Genomic DNA, 22,437 nt, shown 5'->3' with positions numbered 1-22,437 from the left:
CTGCTGCGGAACCTGCACTGGCTCCCTGTGGCTGCCCGCATCAGGTTCAAAACCCTAACACTTGCCTTTAAGGCCAAAACTGGAGCTGCACCACCTTACATATCAGCACTGGTCAAGCAGCGTGTCACTTCTCGCTGTCTCAGAACATCAAGCACTGCACGTCTCGAACCACCCTTACTTAAAAGAAGAGGACGACATGCATCAAGACTCTTTGCAGTGTTGGCTCCTCAGTGGTGGAACGAACTTCCTCTTGCTGTACGAACAGTGGAGACCCTCACTGTCTTCAAACGTCGCCTGAAGACACACTTCTTTCAACAGCACTTGGACTAAAGTCCCCATACTTTTTTTTCTACCCTTTTTTTCAAAAAAAAAAAAAAAATTTTTTACTAACTTACTATTTTCTTCTAGCATGGTTTTGTATACAACTTGGTCAGCGGTAACTTGTTTAATGACAGTAGATTTAATCCTAGCCTTAAAGACTGAAGAACAGTCGTAGACTACTAAGCACTGTTGTAAGTCGCTCTGGATAAGAGCGTCTGCTAAATGATGTAAATGTAAATGTAAATGTAAATGTAAATACGGGATCAAGTCAGTGTCACCAATTGACGTGACATGTACACTTTCGTGGTGCTGGAAGATAGCGAAATACCAATAAAAAGGTATAAAACCAACCATAACACTGAAAGGAATAGTCAATAAATGCGAGAAAACACACACATATACAGTAATAAGTATGAATCATATAATTAGACGGGAAAACACGCCAGTTATATGAAAGGTGCAGATGTGATTTGGGGGGTCAATGAACTCGGTTTAAGGCCACTACAACCGTAACCACAGACCCCCATCATTTTGAAAGGGTGGTAAATTATCTCAACATATCAGTTTTGCCACAATTTTCACTTCAGTAGCCATGCATTTGACAAGCACGCAAGTGCGAAGTGTATCACCGTCTCTGCTCCGCATGGCCGTGTCCTTGTCATTGTCACTCGTCAAGCGCACCTCTCACTCGGAAGAAAAACTGAATAGCGAGTGCGGAAGATCGCCGCCCGGGACATGAGCTCAACATCCGAGATCCCACTCCACTTCGAAAAGCATTTCAGAGCGACAACAGCAGAACAGACTTAAATATCAGCAAAGTTTAGGTGTCGACGAACAAAACTGCACCGAAAGTGTCTGCGGTTCTTCCCGCAAATCAGTCACATAGAGTGCAGCAAGAGCCTGTGATTTTAAAAGAAATGTCGAGCAGTTTCGTTTTTGCAAGCTCTCGTCGTCAGCCCTGCGGAGCAGGACGATGCCTCTTCACTCTCTCTTGCTGTGCTTTTACAAAAGTTGAACGCTGCCTCGTCATCCCGCAGCTTTAGAAGGGCTAGCAACGAAGACGCACTGACGGAGTCACTCACTGAAACGCCTCTTGCTAAGGGGCAGATAACGGAACTGCTTCCCGGTAGCTAAGTGTCAACAGATGCGCTTTTGTTGCTTTTCTTTCCGCAGTGGACGTTTACTTTCACAGACTTCAATGCAGAGCCTGAGGAAAACTACTTAGTGAACATCTATAACCTTCCTAAAGCGAACATTGGTGGAGATAACCCTGAAAAGACAGTGACCATCAAAACTCCAAGTAAGTGTCTCACAAAGGGTTTCTACATGGACCTGAGGGATGCAAATGTGCCTGTGATGATGATGATTGTGCACATGACTTGTCGGCTACAAATGAAGATTACTTTCAGTTAAACTGGAAGGGGTTAATATTCTGTCCCCGAGGCAGTAAAGTCAGGACTGGCCACAGAAGTGACACTGGCAGGCACCCGGTTGGATTTGATGTTGGAATGGGAATGTGCATAAGGTGGATTCAGAAAGTATTCAGACCCCTATACATTTCACACATTTTATGTTGTAGTCTTGTGCTAAAATCATTTTAAATTCATTTTGTCCCCTCACCAAGCAACACTCAATAGCCCATGATGACCAAGTGAAAATAGTATTTTGTTTTTTAATTTATCAAAAATTAAAAAGCTGAAATACCACATTGACAAATTATTCAATCTTTTTTTACTTGGTACCTGAAGCCCCTTTGGCTGCAGTTCCAGCCTGGAGTCTTGCTGGGTCTGATTGCACACCTGGATTTGGAGATTTTCTGCCCTTCGGTGGATCCTCTTAGGTTATTTTCAGGTCTCTCCAAAGATGTTCAATTGGGTTCAAGTCTGGGCAACTCAATGACATTCACAAAGCCACTCCTGTGTGATGTTCAAAGTGCATATAGGAGCAGGTTTTCATTAAGGATATCTCTGTACTTTGTTCTGTTCAGCTTTCCCTCAATCCTGTTTAGTCTCCCGACCCCTGCTCATGAAAAGCAACCCCACAGCATGATGATGCCCCCCACATGCTTCACTGTTGGAATGGTATTGCTCAGGTGATGACCAGGACCTGGCTTCCACCAGACATGTTGCTAATCTTGGTTTCATCAGACTAGAGAATTTGGTTTCTCACAACCTTTGAGAGTTCTGGCTTCCTAGTGTCCTGAGGAAAGGTTTCTGTCTGGCCACTCTGTCAAAGCCCAGATTTGTGGAGTTTTGCAGTGATGATTGACCTTTCCATCTCCACAATTGTTCTCTGAAGCTCAGCCATCTGGTTCTTGGTCATCTCTCTTGCCGTGGACCTTCTAACACATCTGCTCAGTTAGGCCACCTCTGGGAAGAGTCTTCTACCACTTAAAGAACTCTTGAGAACTTTCCATGCCTCAAGAATGGTTTTTGTAGCCTTCCCCAAATCCGTTCCTCAAAACAATCCTGTTTCTAAGCTCTTCAGGCAGTCCCTGTAATCTCATTGTTGTGTAGTAAGGCTGTTAAAGCAGCACGTAGTACGTCTTTTAAAAGGGTTTTATCCAAAACTTGACATCAACAATCCAATGATCACACTACATGTTTCCTTTTCACAACGATCCCTTAACTCTCATACAAACTCCGCTCCACTCACTGAGTGAGCCAGTTGGTTCCCAAACTGAAGTCCACAGCAAAATGGGGAATAAAATTGATATGATTTTATTGTTAAAGTTGTAATTCAAAAAGCACTTTTCTAGTTTACCATGTATTTTAATAATATCATCTCTTCGTAAGTGCACTTGCCAATTTCGCCTATTACGCACGTTTTTCAAATGCTACTCGAAGGCTACTGTAGACTTAGACACTTGCTTTAAAGCAGTTCACAGCAATCTAAGTGCATCAAATGTTGGACTGTTATGGGTTTTCTTCTGAATATTTACCATCATCTTATAATTCTGCTTTAAATTCATCAAATGAGTTGTATTCTAAGGTAAAATCTAAATCTAGAAAAGTGTGAAGCTTCATACAGAGTTTGAATTTGAGCTGGCTAAGAAGAAAGACGCACTTGATTACCCCAGATGCATTCGTTGTCAGGAAATTCTGTCAAATGAATGTCTAAAGCCGTCTAAATTGAAAAGACATCTAGAACAAAAGTGTCCAGCTGATGTTTGGGGAAATATCTTGACTTTTTCCAAAGGAAAAAGTATATGATTTATGGCCTGTTTGGCTCCTCATTCATAGAAAAGCTTCTTTTTGGTGTTGTATCGTACTGTCCAATCAAAGAAAGCTCACACAGTTAGAAGATCTGATATTACCAGTAACCAAAGACATAGTTCAGGAATTGCTTGGTGAGGAACTCACCCGTAAAACTGACACCGCTCCTTTGTCCGACAACACTGTGTGTAAACGAATATCTAACATGGCTGAGGATGTAACAGAACAATTACTGGAACAGGTAAAAAAATAGTTCTTGGTTGGTTTGCGTTGCAGTTGGAAGAAGCACAGACATGGCTTCAGATTTATCGGAGATGGAAAGTTTGTTGAGGAGCTTTTAATCTGCAAATAAATTCAGGGAAGTAGGAGGATGAATTACAACACGTTTCAAGGCGTAGAAAGTTCTAAATACTGTAGTATCAAAGCACGTCCCCTTAAACACAGGCTGTTTGCCAACCTGTGCAGTGACTTGCTTTGAAAGCCTTCTGCTGGATTCTCAGGTCCAGTGGTTGTCTCACGGGGCAGTTTGACAATGACTGTTTGATCTCCGCAAAGAGCTGCTGGGGTACCTCTCGTCTGAGAACTTCCAGTTTGCTAGCTGTTTTGAAAACCACTCATGAGTTCTGAAGTTTCAACCTTTAAATACCTCGAATCAGAGCATACTTAAACGTTTGTGCATTTATACAAAAAAACGGACTTTGGGCAAAAAGGCTAAGTGAAGGAAATGCTGTAATGTTCCTGTACCTTCACCAGGAGCTAGTAACATCCAGTGCTCCTGCAGACATTGTCCTGCGTATAATATTTTCACATCTTGACACACCTGAAGGAATACTTTAGTGACCATTTCCCAGAGCTGGACAATCAATCGTCACTTAAACTAGAACAGAAGTCCATTTGGGTCCAGAAGTGAAGAGGATTATCTTGATTTGAGGTCACAGGAAGAAGTGATTGAAATAGCCAATGATGAGTTTGAAAAAGCAATTCTTTACCATTTCCCTGGTCACAATTTTGGAGCAATCTCAGAAACATATACCCAGTGTGGAGAGAGAGAGCCATGCGATGCCTCTTAACATTTGCAATAATATACCAGTGTGAGGCAGGTTTGTCCCTAAGCCAGCTGAAACCCAGAGTGGACAAACTGCAAGAACATCCAAGCCAAAGTCTGACTAGGCCTAGGGTGAGTTTTACTTATTTATTTATGAGCAGCCCATTTTTTCCATAGTAAAAGTGTCTTGTTTTATATAGTTTTGTTACATGCACTTAACAGGTATAACAATTTACTATAAACATGTAGGATATGTCATTTTTAGGGATGGTGATAGATAGGGGGTCCACAACCTAAGGTAAGTCTCTTAGGGTACCAAGGTTGGGAACCCTGGCTATACTGAACACAGCAGGAACAACACATATTGCCCCAATAGTAAGTAAAGCTTGTGCCAAATTATATTTTGTAAACTAACAAAACAATGAACAGAATCATCCCAAATAGCATACAGGATAAGTGAAAGTACATTTTGCATTCATACAAAACAAAATTATTGTCTGGTAATCATTTGCCCACACAGGTGGTTTTCTAACTCTTTCACTCCACCTAACAGGTTCAGATTGGCAAGTTTGTTTTGCGTAATTACAGCAGATAAATGTCCATCAGTATTTTCCTCTCGGGGGTCTGAAAAAACAGCAGCAAGATGAACAGCATTCCATACATCTCCATACGACGGATCATATGAATACTGTACTTGGAGTGGTTTAGTAAACTTACATTTTCCTTTCTTTTGCATTCCTGTTTTTTTTTTTTTCACTTGTACAAAAGATCCTGGAAATCAACTTCCCTGGCGCCTCGTTTCAGGACAGTACAAATTTTACTTTCGTCCTGTTTGTTTCACTGCATTCATAATAGCCCCCTTCTGTGTCTCAGTCTTTAGTTTTCTTTAAACAGAGCAGTATGTAACTTTGTATGCATCTGTCTTACTATGAAGTAGTTCTGAAGGAGACATCTTAGTTGTTACACGGCAAGTCGCTTAAGAGTTTTGGCAGGTGGTTACTATTTTTTATTTAAGACTTCTGTTAAATCTCTCAGTTTCACCATTTAGGGGGAGAGGGGGGTAGTAATAGTTTATTTTATATAGTACCCTTCACAGACAAGGGTCACAAAGCACTGAACAGCAATACAATACAAAACATTACCAATAAAATAACAAACAAAAAATAGTAGTGTATATATATATGATCCATACACAATGATATTGTTCAAATGACACGATTTCTTAAACGAGGTATATATACCAGCTCCTAAATCCTGATCCCTAACCCCGAACCCTAATCCTGAACTTAACGAAAAACACCTTACAGTTGTCTTGTACCACATTAATACAGAGGATTACAACTGATTTTTTTTTTAAAACGTCAGTTTAGAAAAAACAATTTGTCATTCTTAGGTCATATAATTTCTCAAGAAGGCTGAAAGCCATTTCGAGAACATGTGAAAGCAAGTCATGCAAGCTCCCGCACCTTCTGATTTACACAGACATTACATTCCTTCTTGGATTTCACTTCTTGGTATGCTAAATTTATTCCCAAGTACGCATCAGTGATTCAACCACCGAGAGCATTACTTCACGGAACTCCAATTCTTACATGGCCTGATACAGCCCAACATAGTATGGATACTGTAAAACAATTAGTTGTAATAGCCCAGCACTAACTCTGTTTGGCCCTACATTTCCTACTGTTGTAACTACTGATGTGTCAGAGTACAGCTTACGTGCAGTCCTTACACTGATTCACTCAGATAAAAAGAGAGCTATATCATTCACATCCATAACACTCGGCGAAATGGAACAAAAATATTCTACAGTAGAGAAAGAGGCTCTGGCATGTGTGTGGGCTACAGAAAAGTGAAGAACTTGCCTGTGGGGCTATCGGTTTACTTTACAGGCAGATCATAGCCCATGGATGACATTACGGACTATTAAAGGAATGGGAAGAGCAAGAGTGCTCATAGCTTGATGGTCAGCCAGACTTCTAAACTTCCGTAACACCATACTGTACAAACCAGGTTCAGAGAATACTATAGCTGATTGCTTGTCACGGCCAACTTCACCCACAGCAAATAGCACACCTCATTAGGACAATGACATGGTGGCACAGATATAATGGCATTTGCTGCCATTATTACTCCATATTAAAAGCTAAAAGACTTTTTACAAAAGAAATGGCCAAAATCTTTAAAAAGTCTAAATTCAAATTTTCACGCCTCACCAGGGTGCCCTGGAGAAAGAAGCTATTCGTTCAAGAGTAACACGTCAACTCCATGACAAAACAGCTATTGTACACATTCCTGCACTTCAGCCAGTGTCTTTTTCTAACTTTGCATGGGAAAAACTTGCAGTAGAAGCATTTGCTGATGGAGCCCTGGATTGCCATTTTACAATAACTCTGATAGACTATTACAGCGGCTTGCCAGATGTGGATTTTACCTCTCAAGTAATCTCTGCTTCTGTAACTGCGTTCCTGACATCAGTTTTCAGCAGAGAAGGATACCTAGAGGAACTGATTTCAGATAATGGACCTCGGTTCTTCTCTGTGGAATTTGAAAACTTTCTGGCAGGGGGGAATACAAGCTACATGAAGTAATTAATATACTATTTCTCTCTCTGTATATATATATATATGTGTGTGTGTGTGTGTGTGTGTGTATGTATGTATCTATCTTACTGATGTTGTATATGGATGGCCTCAAATAAAAGCACAATTAACACACTTCCCTCATACATATCCTGTACAACTCTTACGTACTTCTCTGCTACTCCCGACTTCCTCATACATTACTATAGCGCCTCTCAAGGAACCCTGTCATATGCTTTCTCCAGGTCCACAAAGACGCAATGCAACCCCTTCTGGCCTTCTCTAAACTTCTCCATCAACTTCCTCCGAACAAACATTGCATCTGTGGTGGCCTTTCTTGGCATGAAACCATACTGCTGCTCACTAATCATCACCTCATTTCTTAACCTAGCTTCCACTACTCTTTCCCATAACTTCATGCTGTGGCTCATCAATTTTATTCCCCTGTAGTTACTGCAGTCCTGCACATCCCCCTTATTCTTAAATAACGACACCAGTACACTACTTCTCCACTCCTCAAGGCATCCTCTCACTTTCCAAGATTCCATTAAACAATCTGGTTAAAAACTCCACTGCCATCTCTCCTAAACACTTCCATGCTTCCATAGGTATTTCATCTGAACCAATGGCCTTTGCATTCTTCATCCTCTTCATAGCTGTCCTTACTTCCTCCTTGCTAATCCGTTGCACTTCCTGATTCACTATCTCCACATTATCCAACCTCTTCTCTCTCGTTCTCTTCATTCATCAGCCTCTCAAAGTACTCTTTCCATCTGCTCAACACACTCTCCTCACTTGTGAGTACATTTCCATCTTTATCACCCTAACCTGCTGCACATCTTTCCCAGCTCGCTCCCTCTGTCTAGCCAATCAGTACAGGTCCTTTTCTCCCTCGTTAGTGTCCAACCTCACATATAACCCATCATGCGCTTTTTCTTTAGCCTTCGCCACCTCTCTTCACCTTGCACCTTATCTCCTTGTACTCTTGTCTACTTTCTGCATCTCTCTGACTATCCTACTTCTTCTTTCCTCTGTATACTCTCCTGTATTTCCTCATTCCACCACCAGGTTTCCTTTTCCTCCTTCCTCTTTCCAGATGTCACGCCAAGCACCCTTCTTGATGTCACCCTTACTACATCTGCTATAGTTTCCCTTTTTCAACTTCCACCTTTGATCCTTAGCTCTGCCCTCACTCTCTTCCTCTTCTTGATCTCCAACTTCATCCTACAGACCACCATCCTATGCTGCTTAACTACACTTTCCCCTGCCACCACTTTGCAGTCTTCATTCTCCTTCAGATCAGCTCTTCTGCACAGGATGTAATCTACCTTTGTGCATCTTCCTCCACTCTTGTATGTAACCCTATGTTCCTCCCTCTTCTTAAAATACGTATTCACCACAGTCATGTCCATCCTTTTGGCAAAATCCACTATCTTCAGACATTCTTCATTCCCCTCCTTGACACCATACCTACCCATCACCTCCTCATCTCCTCTGTTCCCTTCACCAACATGCCCATTGAAATCCGCACCAATCAATCATATACATATATATATTCATATATATATATATATATATATATATATATATATATATATATATAATATAATATTATTATACTAGCCATGCCCTGCAGCTCCGTCCGTGTAGTAGTGAAACATGACATACTTTAAAAATCAACAAACAGAAAAGTACCGCTAACTAAGAGGAGGCAAGTTATTCTCCAAAACACAGAGGTAGACCGACACCCCACTCCTGACGTCACACTTCCCCCTACCCTCGGCCCATATCCTCTGTCCTGGATTAGCGTGAAAATATCTCTCCTGCAAGCGAACTAGGATACTTAGCGTGATGAGGGAAGTCACAAAATCAACTAGAATGTTCAAGCAAATTCTAGAAAAAATCTGATCTAAATCCGTTAAGTAGTTCTCTCATTCGCTAATTAAGCGGCTGTAAGATATAGTCCGAGGCTGGCACGTGAGTGAGGAGGGCCCCACCCCCCTCCCCTCAGTCCTCTATGTCTCTCTCAGGTTCGTGCAAAAAAATCGGTATCACAAGCGAACTATGATACTTAGTGCAATGACAGAAGTCGCAAAATCAACCACAATGACATCCAGACAGACAGATGTTGGATAGATATATATAGATATAGAATGTTATTATATATACAATAAATAAATGCACCAAAAATAAATAGTAACATACAAATTTAAAAAGCTAAGGTAAAAGAGGTTTTCAGGCGGGATTTAAAAAAGACTAAAGTTGGTGCTCACCTAATATAAAAAGGCAGACCTTTGGGGCAGTTACTGCAAAAGCACGGCCCCCTTTAAGCTTAAGTCTAGAGCTACGAACATTCAATAACTTCTGGTCAGAGGACCTCAGTGACTGTGAAGGACAGTACGGGTACAAGAGGTCAGCAACATAAAAGGGGGTATACCATTCAGGGACTTAAAAACAAATCGTAACATTTTAAACTCTGTCCTATAGCGAACAGGAAGCCAGTGAAGAGAAGCTAACACTAGTGTGATGTGATTCTGTTTTTGTGTGCCTGTTAGAAGCCTGGCAGCAGCGTTCTGGACTAGCAAAGGATGACTGATTAACTCCAATTTATAATCCGTTGCAATAGACAAGCAAAGAATAGACAAATGCATGAATCAGTGTTTCAAAATCACGTACAGAGAAAAGGGACTTGGCCTGAGCTGATAGAAACAGGTTTTAACAACAGAGTTAAATTGTTTTATCAAATTGTCAACTGTGTCAAATGCTGCAGTCAGATCTAACAGCACCACGACAGCAGTATCCCCGAATACTTTCTGAATCCGAGGCATGAGTGAATATAACTGGAGAAATTGGTGGGGGAAAAAATCAGCTAACCATGACTGTGTCACTTCTTTTCAGATTGTGAGGATGTGACTGTGAGAAGCCACCAGTTCTGTGTCACCAGAGGTAAGGATCTGGTTAAATGGACAAAGCGGTGGGTATAATAATTTAAGAGTACCTGGGTTTCCTACTTTATTGTGGTAACATTTTGGAATGTATGAAGCAACGGCCAAGATCTGCATAAGTGAATTACACCTTGCTTTGACTCCTTCTGTCTTACCAACTATCTTCTTTCTTAGATTTACACAATAAGAGCAGTTGAGTGGATGGCATGGTAGTCTTTTCTAATATTTGTTATCTACCTAGACCAACACAGCCCTGTCACTAGATTTGCTTTCATGTATACCTCAGGAGATTTGTGCCTTTTGTGAAATGAACAATATTAAATGGGGACTGATTGCTGAGACCACAGCACTCCATTGCCACTGGTCATCTGCCCTAGGGTCAAAGGTATTAAGTGATGCTGTTCATCCTAGTAGCCAGACCAAGGCTACAAGAACTTCTTTGCGGCTTACAAGTGAACTGCAGAAATGTCCTTGGTGTGGTTACATGCAGATGAAGCTGTTTCAATGTCCTTTTCACCATTGTACCTGCCATGCTTAAGCTACATGTTCTGGCTGGCCTAAGAAAACTGCTGTTGTGAACTAATTGCATCTTTAAATACAGTGATCCCTCGCTATATCACGCTTCGCCTTTCGCGGCTTCACTCTATCGCGGATTTTATATGTAAGCATATTTAAATATATATCGCGGATTTTTTGCTGGTTCGCGGATTTCTGAGGATAATGGGTCTTTTAATTTCTGGTACATGCTTCCTCAGTTGGTTTGCCCAGTTGATTTCATACAAGGGACGCTATTGGCAGATGGCTGAGAAGCTACCCAACTTACTTTTCTCTCTTTCTCTTGCGCTGACTTTCTCTGATCCTGACGTAAGGGGTGTGAGCAGGGGGGCTGTACGCACACCTAGACGATACGGACGCTCGTCTAAAAATGCTGAAAGATTATCTTCACGTTGCTACCTTCTGTGCAGCTGCTTCGTGAAGCGACATGCTGCACGGTGCTTCGCATACTTAAAAGCTCGAAGGGCACGTATTGATTTTTGACTGTTTGTTTTTCTCTGTCTCTCTCTCTCTCTCTCTGCTCCTGACGGAGGGGGTGTGAGCTGCCGCCTTCAACAGCTTTGTACCGGCGGTGCTTCGCATACTTAAAAGCCAAACAGCCCTATTGATTTGTTTGCTTTCCTCTCTCTTTCTGACAGTCTGTGCTCCTGACGCGCACTCCTTTGAAGAGGAAGATATGTTTGCATTCTTTTAATTGTGAGACAGAACTGTCATCTCTGTCTTGTCATGGAGCACAGTTTAAACTTTTGAAAAAGAGACAAATGTTTGTTTGCAGTGTTTGAATAACGTTCCTGTCTCTCTACAACCTCCTGTGTTTCTGCGCAAATCTGTGACCCAAGCATGACAATAAAAAAATAACCATATAAACATATGGTTTCTACTTCGCGGATTTTCTTATTTCGCAGGTGGCTCTGGAACACAACCCCCGCGATGGAGGAGGGATTACTGTACTCCAAATTGAGTTTCTGACCCCTGCCGGCAGCACACTACAATTATATAACAAACTAACTGTGTAAACCCTTGCTGTAAAAAGCCCGGGCTCCTAGAAACCATGGATTCTGGCACCTCAATCAATCACATCGGTTGTGCATTAGTGGCTAATTGAGGTTCTCTTTCCTCGGTGGTTTAGTTTTGCCGACGTGCTTACCTCCGTCATCTATCAGCGGCTAAGCAAGTTTCTCTCTCCTCTGAGGTTTTGTTTTGCCGATGTGCTCGCCTCACTTGTGTATTAGCAGCTAAGTGAATTTCTCTTTTCTCGGCGGTTTCACTTTGGCACCAGAGTCAATCACTTTGAGGTTCATGCTGTACCCTTGCACTTCCGGGCCGGACAGACACAGACACAGACACAGACACACACACACACACACACACACACACACACACACACACACACACACACACACACTTCCATGTGTAGACGTTTATATATAAGATGCTCAAAGCTTAATCCCATTTTGGCAACATTTACATTAAGAGGCCCACTGAAGGTATGCATCTGGGATGCTACGACATGGACCCTCCACAAGTGAGCAGTCCTGATGAGCACATTTAACAAGTCGGTTTGAGCTCTGCCAATCCTAGAAGTCACTACAGAAAGAAAAACAAGAAAAGGGAATGCCAATGGTGGGAAAAGTACTCTGAAATGTCGCCATTAGCCTTGTTATGTTGTCAAATTTTGTAGCTGCCTAATCGTACTTTTGAACGCTCTTAAAAATTAAACCACTGATCCTGATGCTTGTCTTTGATAGCAGATATGATGCCTGCTGCTGGCAGTGATTAAATGCCCAACTGATATATTCTCCTATTGCTGAGCTACAGTTTTTGGTTTACAAGTTCTGCTCGTGTGTATGTGGCATTTTCAAGCCACATCCCAAAATCCATTCACGTTATCCAGCTTGGTGTGAATAGGAGTAATGTGTGATTAAAAGGGAGTCCCTGCTTTAGCCTGCATGGTACCAGAACATTGTCTGGTCCTATGTGATATTGAACTGGAATCCTTCTATATATAGAAGGATGGATGTTTTCTAATATGGGCTTGTGGAGAGCCTAACCTGTGCAGCTACTCACCTAAGATGACTCCATAACATAAATACTTGCAAATACTTGCCTTTATGTGGCACAATGTCAGATGTTTCAGCAGGCCCTCCAATAGCTTGGATGAGGTCAGGCCCATTTCACATTAATAGACTCCTTCTTGTTTGGGAAAAGAAGAAAAAAAATATGTTAAGAATAGCATGTAAATAAATAGACGGCATACATGCACTCTTTGATTAAAAACTAAGCGAAATGGTGTCCTGTTCCAATGCACAGAACATGAGGAAGGATAAAGGTGGATATTTTGCAATTCCTACAGGATGGCAGATTTAATGCTGAAACCAAAACATTTATTTACTTTTTCATCCATGAAAGCAGCTCAAAATGTGTTACAACAAGAATGGCTAAACAGGCTTACAAAAAGTAAGTAAAAAGTAAAGTGGTTATTTGTAATAGTAGAGAATCATAATGTCCACTTTAATTATTAGTGATGGTCAAAGGTCCAGGGAGGACAGGAAAATTAAATTCCAGTTGGCAGGAAGTTGCAGAAAATAAGCTTTCATGTGTCTGCTGTGTATTTAGCCGGGGGCAGTGGCACACAGTGTCACCAGAGTGCCAGAAAAAAAGGAAACCGACAAAAGTAGTGCAAAGTGATCAGCCCGTAATAGAAGTACATGTAATGAAGAGAACCAATGTCCTCCTCCAACAGAATGCTAGTCATTTCTTAAGTGATCACAAAAGTCTGATTACAGAGGTGGGCTCTTAGGAATTTTTTTGAAGCGTTCACCCGGATTGTCCCAGTATATCTCTATTGGTAACATATTCCAGATTTTATTTTGGTTATTTTTTTGTTTAGAAAAAGTCGCCTCAGCAGTTCTTTTATACGTCAGCAATGGAATGCTGAGCAAGCCTGTGTGATAGGACCTAAGATTACAATTAGAAATGTAGGGGGGCATGCAGTCCGAAATATAAGAAGGTGCTAGAATGTTAAGAGCCCTATATACAATTAGAAGTATTTTAACTCTTTGAGGGCTGAATATTTTTTTCCAAAAAACAGTTTCTGAAAAGCAATAATGGTTGCACACAGAAATCAACAAAAAACGTCTGTTGCTGCATGCTGTGGCTGCCAGTTTGCCAAGAATGTGCGGCAGGCTTTCTGCCAGGCTGTCTTCGCATGGCTGGGGCAGCAGCAGCAGCGATCACGGTCGCAGTGCATTGCAATGTGGTTTTTACTTCTTATCATTGCTAAGTGGCAGTCCTACCTGGAGAACATTGTCAGTGCTACGATCAGCTGGGGACCAATCAGCTGAACCTGGAACCTCACATTCATTTTCGATCACTGTATCAAAATCAGAGTCCGACAAGTCATAGTCCAGTTCAGAGATAATAGGCAAAATGTCATCTGTGGAGTATTTTGCTTTACGTATCCGCTTTGATCTCTTGCCAGATGTCAGTCCCATTTTTGCTGTTGTTTGTGCTTTGCTACTCACACAAGTGCAAGAAATCTCAGTCAAACCAATGAATCTAACTTTCCTTCAGGCAACGAGAGTCCAACTAAAACATAACAGTTGTTTTTTTCATAATTTACAGTTGATTACCATCGTCAACTCCTCCTTTTGACAAAAGTCTACATCAGCCCTGAAAGAGTTAAAATCGATCCTAAAGGACACCGGGAGCCAGTGCAGTGATGCTAAGACTGGGGAGATATGCTCAGATTTTTCTCTTTTGTAATTGAGAAAGTCTTCCCGCTATGTTTTTTGGTAATCCTAATAGGAGTGCATTGTGATAATCTAGAAGGCTGTGGATAAAAGCATGGATTGTTTAAGCATCTTGCTATAATGTCAAAGGTCTAAATCTTGCAATGTTTATAAAATGAAAGAATGTAGTCTCAGTATGTGCTGTGTTAACATTGTTATTTGCCAGTTTTGGTTTATTCCTACCCCCTCCTTTTTAATTTGATGCATATTGGCATGTCCTTAGCTCCCACTTTGCTACTGGGGCTGCTTTAGTCTTAGCCTCACCTCCCGCCATATTGTATTTTAGGTTAAAGAAAATTATCGTCTTTTACCTTCAAGTTGTCAATGGTTATCACACCCAGATACTTTGTATGACTTCTTGCCAGAAACCTACATTAAAGTATAAGGATTCTCAGCTTTACTCACCAAGAAAGTGAAAGGCTATCTGTCAACGTTCACTACAACCAACCGGGCAACGCACACTCTGTACAGACTGGGTCTTTAGGAGAGAAGCCCCGCCAACATGGCGTTCGGGGACGGAATATAGTAATATGCTTAAGATGCAAATTGAAAAGGTGACTTTATCTGAGAATGGTGGCATACCGTAAACTTTCTAAATTCAACTCAAGAACACAAGCAATGGTTAAAGCAGAGGACTGTGTAACCTTGGCTGAGGTCAGGTTCTCTTATGTGTGAGGCCCTGCTTCCCACCATGTAAGGCCTGTTCTTTCAGTAATCAAAATAGAAGAAAATCCACAGTAATTGCACAAAAACGGCTGTGGCCGTCTGTATTGCCATTTGAAAGAAGTTGTCGGTTACAAAGAGGTGTTTTAAGAATACAGAGAAAATATAGATGTCTGGCTGAGTTTTGCATTGAAAGACCCAAACTACCCAACTTTCAGCCCCTCTGGGTGAACGTGATGAATGCTTATCTGAGGCAAACCTCCGATGCTGACCCTTGGTGGCTTTAGCGGCCCATGGCACTCTTTTATTTTTTTTAATGACCAATCTTTAAGCCCCTTTATTTTCCTTGTAAAACTTTTTTTTTTTCTCCCTATTTTCTCAGGAAGTCTGTGGGAGCCAAAGTTGACTGCGGTCAAAGATGGTCTGGTAGTGCTGGTGGCCTTTATGATGAGCCCCTTATCCCCCTATTATGATGTCCACTTGATATCGTGTGAAGACCCATCTGATGGATTTACGTGTAAGGCGGTCAGCCACCGTAATGTTCATACTGAGGTATCTGCTTCCAAACTCTTGTGTTTATTCTTGATTTGGTTTGGCTCCATGCTGCTGCCCAGTACTGTGGTTTGCTCCCTTGTCTTTGCATCTACCCAGTGGCTATGCCATACTTTGACATGCTCAGAGGATGACTTATTTTTTTTTCTGAAACACATCGCTCAGACCACCTTTATATAGTTCCCGGCACAATGAGCAGTCATTTATGACTGCTGGATGCATATTAACCGTACATGAGCAACAGGAACCTAAAGCTGGTCATCTGAGACAAAGCTTACAAAGACTCCTTGGGGTAAAGGCTGTGTCCTGTGCAGGATTGTTCTTGGCAGGGGCACCAGCCATGTTACTAGGGTAGCCTTTGAGCTAACTGTGTCCTAATATGTGCTATCTCCTCTACAGAATGAAACACGATGGACAGGGAGCTTGGAGGCCAATACGGAATGTGACGATCTCTATGTGGACGTAAGAGCTTTACAGAACAGCAACTCCATGCTTTTGTGCATCTATGCTAGGTTGGAGCTAGCAGTCTGTTTTATCATGAAAGATTTTTTGGGATGACCCTATCCTGAGACACTGTTTTATTTTCACTTCCAGAGTCGTTGTTATGTAGTCCTCCACCCCAACACTTGTCCTCGTATCCTTGCTCTCACTTACTTACTTTTGGCCTGGGCCATCAGACCAAATTCACCGAGAATTGACTGTTACGGTGCTTCACTTTCCTTACTGGAGGACAGATCTTCTTATTCTTTAAATCCCAGGTGGCACAACAAAGGAAGTAAGGCGAGCAGGGAGTAGATATAAACTTCTATTTACACATTTATCTGCTCATTATGGATTTAACATTTTTTTAGTATGTCAAAAGCAGGAGCAAAAGCGAACCAATCACACTGCACAACATGGATATTTTAGCAGCTATTACAGGCTGTTACACAGCACCACCTGAAACACCCATTGTGTGGTGGCATTCGGTGGGTCTCTTTCCTTGCGTTTCTGCTGTGTTTGGTTCACAGCATAAATCTTCCAGTCCGCGTTCTTCCATTTTCTTACTTTTCCTTGAAGGGTGAAACACCCCTAGCCCTTCTCTGTCCCGTGTCATTCTGACAGATCTTATGAATACATGTAAATCTATCCAGTTGGTTCAAGAACCTTGCTTTTCACACCTGGGAACACTCAGAAAATAACCTTTATCAAAGTTTTGACCTTTTCTTAAAATCTTGTTAGACTGCCCTTTTGCAACTGAAAGTTTCTTCTTTGGAAACCTGAATTCTGAAGAAATTTCCTCATCTGATAACATTTCCTGTTTTACGTGGTTAAGGCAGGATGCCTTTACAGAAGTCATAAGTTCAAGTTTAACAAAATAAAACAAGCAATAAATTATATGCATGGCATACCATCCAGATGCATTTGAGACTCGGTGAGCTGATTTGAACGGTGGAGCATTTTAGAATAGAGTTTGTTACCACCATTTTCTTTCTTACACAGTGGGGTGGTATTCAAAAAGAACTAAGAGAACAAAATTACATGTATTACTAGTGCACATAAAATATTTTAATATAATTTTACAATATGTTGCTAAAAGTTCTTTCATAAACAGCAGATTTCTGCTCAAGTGATGAAAACATTCATGTGCCATTATTAGTTGTTGGATATGGGGGCTCTGTGGCTAACTGTAGTTCAAATTTCTTAAACATAAATTTTCAAAGAAGTGCCCAAAGGAAATTTAAAATCTGTAATTAAGTCTCAACCTAAAATTGATCATTGTATTAGAACATGACAGATAGCAGATTATTGTGGTGTTTCGTCAATAAATTACGGTTTTAGAGAAATACTGAATCATTCTAATCTTTAGATAATGCAGCCATGAGGTTGATTTTAGCGTAACAGAACTACTAAGTTCATACATTTCATACTTAAGTTCAGTTGCTTTTGTTTTTTTACCTTTATGGACAAGAACATCATGTCACTTACCTGCTTTAACTTCGAGAAGGAGAAGGAGAAGTGAGCTGCTGTGACTGAGGTTCACACAAATGCCACACAACTGTCAGACTGTAAGCATATAACGAGGCCTACCCCTGCATTCTGGTACAGTATGGTATGAGTTGGAATAAACAAAGTACCACTATAACCATATTGAATAAAAAAACAATAACACTATTAGTAAATTGAATACAGTAATCCCTCCTCCATCGCGGGGGTTGCGTTCCAGAACCCCTCGCGAAAGGTGAAAATCCGCGAAGTAGAAACCATATGTTCATATGGTTATTTTTATATATTTTAAGCCCTTATAAACTCTCCCACACTATTATAAACATTTCCCGCACAATTATACAGCATAAACCCTTTGTATTCTCTTAGATATTAGGTAAGATTCGTTGAAATTATGTAAACACAGTTTATATACAGTAAAACCTAAATATTATTTTAAAGATATCGAGCATCTCTGATATCACATATGTTACGGCCATTACGACAGACAGGCCACCAGCAATAAATACGTACAATGCAAGAAAAATTGTATACAGTAAAATGTGTGTACAGTGGCACTAAACTATGTACATGTAATAAGTACTGTACGTAGATAATTAATTATGGTTACTCACCAACAATGACACGACGACTTGTCCGATAACGATGAGTTTAATTTTACTGCACAACAAAGGATAGCGTTACAGCTCTTCTAAAGGAGCCTCTTCAGGCAACTGTGTAGCACCGCCGTTGTTCTTCTTCCAGCACTCTTCAATCCAAATCCCTAAAGCAGATTCCATCCAGACTACTGCCTTATCACGTCCACTTGCAACTCGTTTTGTGCCCTGGTTAAAGGACACTGCGGCCGTAGATCTTATATGCTTTTCCTCCTTTTTAAATAAAAAGAATCGTGGACTCACTGATGCTGTAATGGTGTCCTGCCAGTGTAGCTGTTCCCTTCCTTCAACATATCCAAAACTTTTACCTTTTCTGCAATCATTTGCATCTTCTGTTGGCGCTTGGACACGGCCCCTGAAGCAGTAGCAGGAGTACGTTAATGCTGAATGAGTGAGATGAGACTTCCTGGTTAATGCAGCACTCCATCGCTGAGCCAATCAGCAGCACACAGGAACTTAACTGCGTGCTCTGATTGGGTAGCTTCTCAGCCATCCGCCAATAGCATCTCTTATATGAAATCAACTGGGCAAACCAACTGAGGAAGCAAGTACCAGAAGTAAAAAGACCCATTGTCCGCAGAAACCCGTGTTATATATTTAGATATGCTTACAAATAAAATCCGCGATAGAGTGAAGCCGCGAAAGTCGAAGCACGATATAGCGAGGGATTACTGTAAATAGATACACATTTAACATTGTACTTTTCTTTATACTTTAACACTCAGTCATCCAACCCCCACCTATATCTGACCCCACCCATCCTTTGTCCTGTAGTGAGGTGTATTTGCTTCAGTGTGCCGAACTGCAGGGGTTTCATTGTTTTGTCATTAGGAGCGGCTGTCGAATTAGGTGTTTGGAATTCTACTATATAATAAAACGCTACTGTTTGTGTGTGCTCCTGGACCCTCCAAGCAATCTGACTGGTTAGATTGACTTTGCAGATGTGATTGAAAGAGTAGGTGACTGGTAAGACCGGTTGAGGCACACGAGGAGGAAGAAAGGCATAAGAGGCACTCTGGGAGTTGCCTTGTAATATGGGAAATATTCTCAAGAATACAAATGATGTTTTCACAGTGGGTACCACTGCTGCTAGTCAAAAAGAGGAGAGAAGGGAAGTAAGGCACCTTGAAATGACAGAGTATGAGAATCAGAATGTGTTTAACAGAGGGAGTGCAGGGCAACAGAGATTGAGACACATGAGGAAAAGACATAAGAGGAATGCTGAAGGTACACACAGGGCAAGAGATATCAGACATTTGAAAATGTACTCTATTACCTGTCTTTGACAGGTAACGCGACTAGTATCCACCTTAATAAAAAGACAAGTTTCGTTTGCAGTGCAGTGTTCTATGTGGTTGCTATGTCTCTGCGTTCTAACAGATGGCACATCATACACATTAGCACTGCTTTTACAAATCCTATTCTAAATGGTATGTAAAAGATACATAGCAAACCGGACAGACACCCTGCACTACAAACATTAAAACTGAGGTCTACGTTCACTTAGATTTCAACCTGTCTTAGATGGGTAGCACTGCTAGTATATATATAAAAACATGTAATTTGAAGTAACCTCTCTCAAAGTAAATTTGAAACCTTACAAACTAGTTTATAGTTGAAGTTGTCAAGAATACTTGTCTGTTTTAAATAGATGCTTTTGAAAATTCACCAATGCTTTTCAGTGGGAGATTCTCAAATTTCAAAAATGTGTTGTGATCTAAGTGACAGATTCAAGAGAGTCCTGAAGAAAAGTTAGGGCACCAATTGGGTCACCCAGTTTAATGCAGATAACAAGACTACAAACTGGCATTGAAATGGCTTCTCTAAATGTTGGGTCAAGTTTGGGAAAGCTGCGCACTGGTCATTGCACTGGTTCAAAAAGAGACGCCACCTTTCAGGGACGTCCGCTTTTTATACTGTCTAAGTTGGAAAAGGTGGAACTTCTTTGTTTCTGTTGCCCTTATTTGCCATCTTCTTGTCACTGTGAGGGTTTCAAAAGGAGAGAAGACCCTTAGTGACAGTGTCCCCTCTCATCATGGCAGGATACTGCATGCCTCAGGTAAGCCTGGAAGATGGCCATCTGACAATGCGCAAGTATGACAATGTACAGCCTACTAATTTTGATATCTCTCAATAAAAATGCAACAAATTTAAATAAGTGTGCCAAATTTCAACAAAATCTGTCAGGTTATTTCATGCGGATAGACAAGCTGACATGACTATTACAGTAGGTGCTTTTTGCCTTATATGAGAATACACCTAAAAAGTTAGAAAAAAAGAGATCTTCACTTATCATATAGAAAAAAACTTAACAATCTTTAATAATAAAAATAACTAAAACACAGTTTACCATTCTTGATCAATTCCCCAACATAGTCATTCCCACCAAGCCTGGAGTAGAGGCTTAATGTTAAGCCACTGCATGCCAGCCTCGCCTTGCCTAACAATGTGTGTATCAAGCAGAGGTCAGTTACTTTTATTTCTCCCCATATGTAGGTTAATGAGAATTAAAAATTTACCATTTGCTTTACTTTTAAGGTGATACCTGCTTTTGAAGGTTGTCAACCAGATTGCAAAAGGAGCCTAACTAAAGTGGAGTGCAGCACGGAAGGTACGTTTTCACTTGGTGGGTTGAGATTACAGTAAACTCAGTGGTCCTGGACTTGTGTTTGGAATGTTGGGATTGCCATTAAATTAAAGCCTTCAAACCCCTTCCAGAAAAGTAGAAGGGACACTGCCTGCAACCTTCCATTATGCCCCAACCACAGTGAACAACACAAAGTGCCCCAGTCAAAAGGAGATTCTCCTAAGCTTGTGTGTTAATGGAGCTCCTTAACATAGCTGGGAATTAATTCCTTCCTGGTTTCTTGAATGGGTATGTGAATAATAAAAGTATGCCCATGGCATCTCAGTGAAATGGAGTCTCTCTCTCTTTATCTGTTCTACAGGTGTTATGCTGCCGCTGCTTGCTGGTGGTTCTGTTGTCCTTGCTCTCCTGATAACACTGGCAGCCTGGGTGGCTTGCAGACTGGGTAAGTCCTACTTACACATTAGTGTGTTTCAGATACATTGCCATAGGGAGTGTACATGAGCTGTTCACAGACTGGCAATCACAAAATCATGGACAAGCACTCAGAAACCGGCAGTTGACTGCTGTACAGAAGGACCAGTCTAGATATGTTCAACAGGGAAAGATAGTGTGACTTGTACCAGGACGGCTAGACAACAATGGCTGCACACTTTTGATGGCCTGTGTGACAAAGTATAGATGTTTGAGAACACGTGCACCTAGGTCATCGTCTACAGCAATCTGTAACGTTTTAGTTTTTTTTCCAGACATACTTTTCAGTGAGACAGACGGGAGGCTGTGCTGGTCATTCTGGGCAGGAGCCAATATACAGTTGTGCTTGAAAGTTTGTGAACCCTTTAGAATTTTCTTTATTTCTGCATAAATATGACCTAAAACATCATCAGATTTTCACTCAAGTCCTAAAAGTAGATAAAGAGAAACCACTTAAACAAATGAGACAAAAATATTATACTTGGTAATTTATTTATTAAGGAAAATGATCGAACATTACATATTTGTGAGTGGCAAAAGTATGTGAACCTTTGCTTTCAGTATCTGACCCCCCTTTGCAGCAATAACTGCAATTAAACGTTTCCGGTAACTGTTGATCAGTCCTCCGTACAGAACAGCTTCAACTCTGGGATGTTGGTGGGTTTCCTCACATTAACTGCTTGCTTCAGGTCCTTCCACAACATTTCGATTGGATTAAGGTCAGGACTTTGACTTGGCTATTCCAAAACATCAATTTTATTCTTCTTTAACCATTCTTTGGTAGAACGACTTGTGTGCTTAGGGTCGTTGTCTTTCTGCATGACCCACCTTCTCTTGAGATTCAGTTCATGGACTGATGTCCTGACAATTTCCTTTAGAATTCTCTGATATAATTCAGAATTCATTGTTCTATCAATGAAGGCAAGCCATCCTGGCCCAGATGCAGCAAAACAGGCCCAAACCATGATACTACCACCACCATGTTTCACAGATGGGATAAGGTTCTTATGCTGGAATGCAGTGTTTTCCTTTCTCCAAACATAGCACTTTTCATTTAAACCAAAA

General features: G+C 41.1%; 1 protein-coding gene across 1 annotated transcript in view; it reads left to right on the top strand.

Annotated features, from left to right (window-relative positions):
- Positions 1 to 22,437, top strand: part of LOC114668822 (interleukin-17 receptor B) — a 42,473-nt gene that overhangs the window by 8,652 nt on the left and 11,384 nt on the right. The window contains exons 5-10 of the mRNA XM_028824783.2: positions 1,495 to 1,621; positions 10,062 to 10,109; positions 15,500 to 15,669; positions 16,069 to 16,131; positions 20,850 to 20,922; positions 21,260 to 21,343. Coding sequence (XP_028680616.1) covers positions 1,495 to 1,621; positions 10,062 to 10,109; positions 15,500 to 15,669; positions 16,069 to 16,131; positions 20,850 to 20,922; positions 21,260 to 21,343 — 565 coding nt within the window. The remainder of the gene's footprint in view (positions 1 to 1,494; positions 1,622 to 10,061; positions 10,110 to 15,499; positions 15,670 to 16,068; positions 16,132 to 20,849; positions 20,923 to 21,259; positions 21,344 to 22,437) is intronic.

Source organism: Erpetoichthys calabaricus, chromosome 18 (assembly GCF_900747795.2).
Source record: "Erpetoichthys calabaricus chromosome 18, fErpCal1.3, whole genome shotgun sequence".
Classification (NCBI taxonomy): Eukaryota; Metazoa; Chordata; class Cladistia; order Polypteriformes; family Polypteridae; genus Erpetoichthys; species Erpetoichthys calabaricus.
This window is presented reverse-complemented; position numbering and strand designations above follow the sequence as displayed.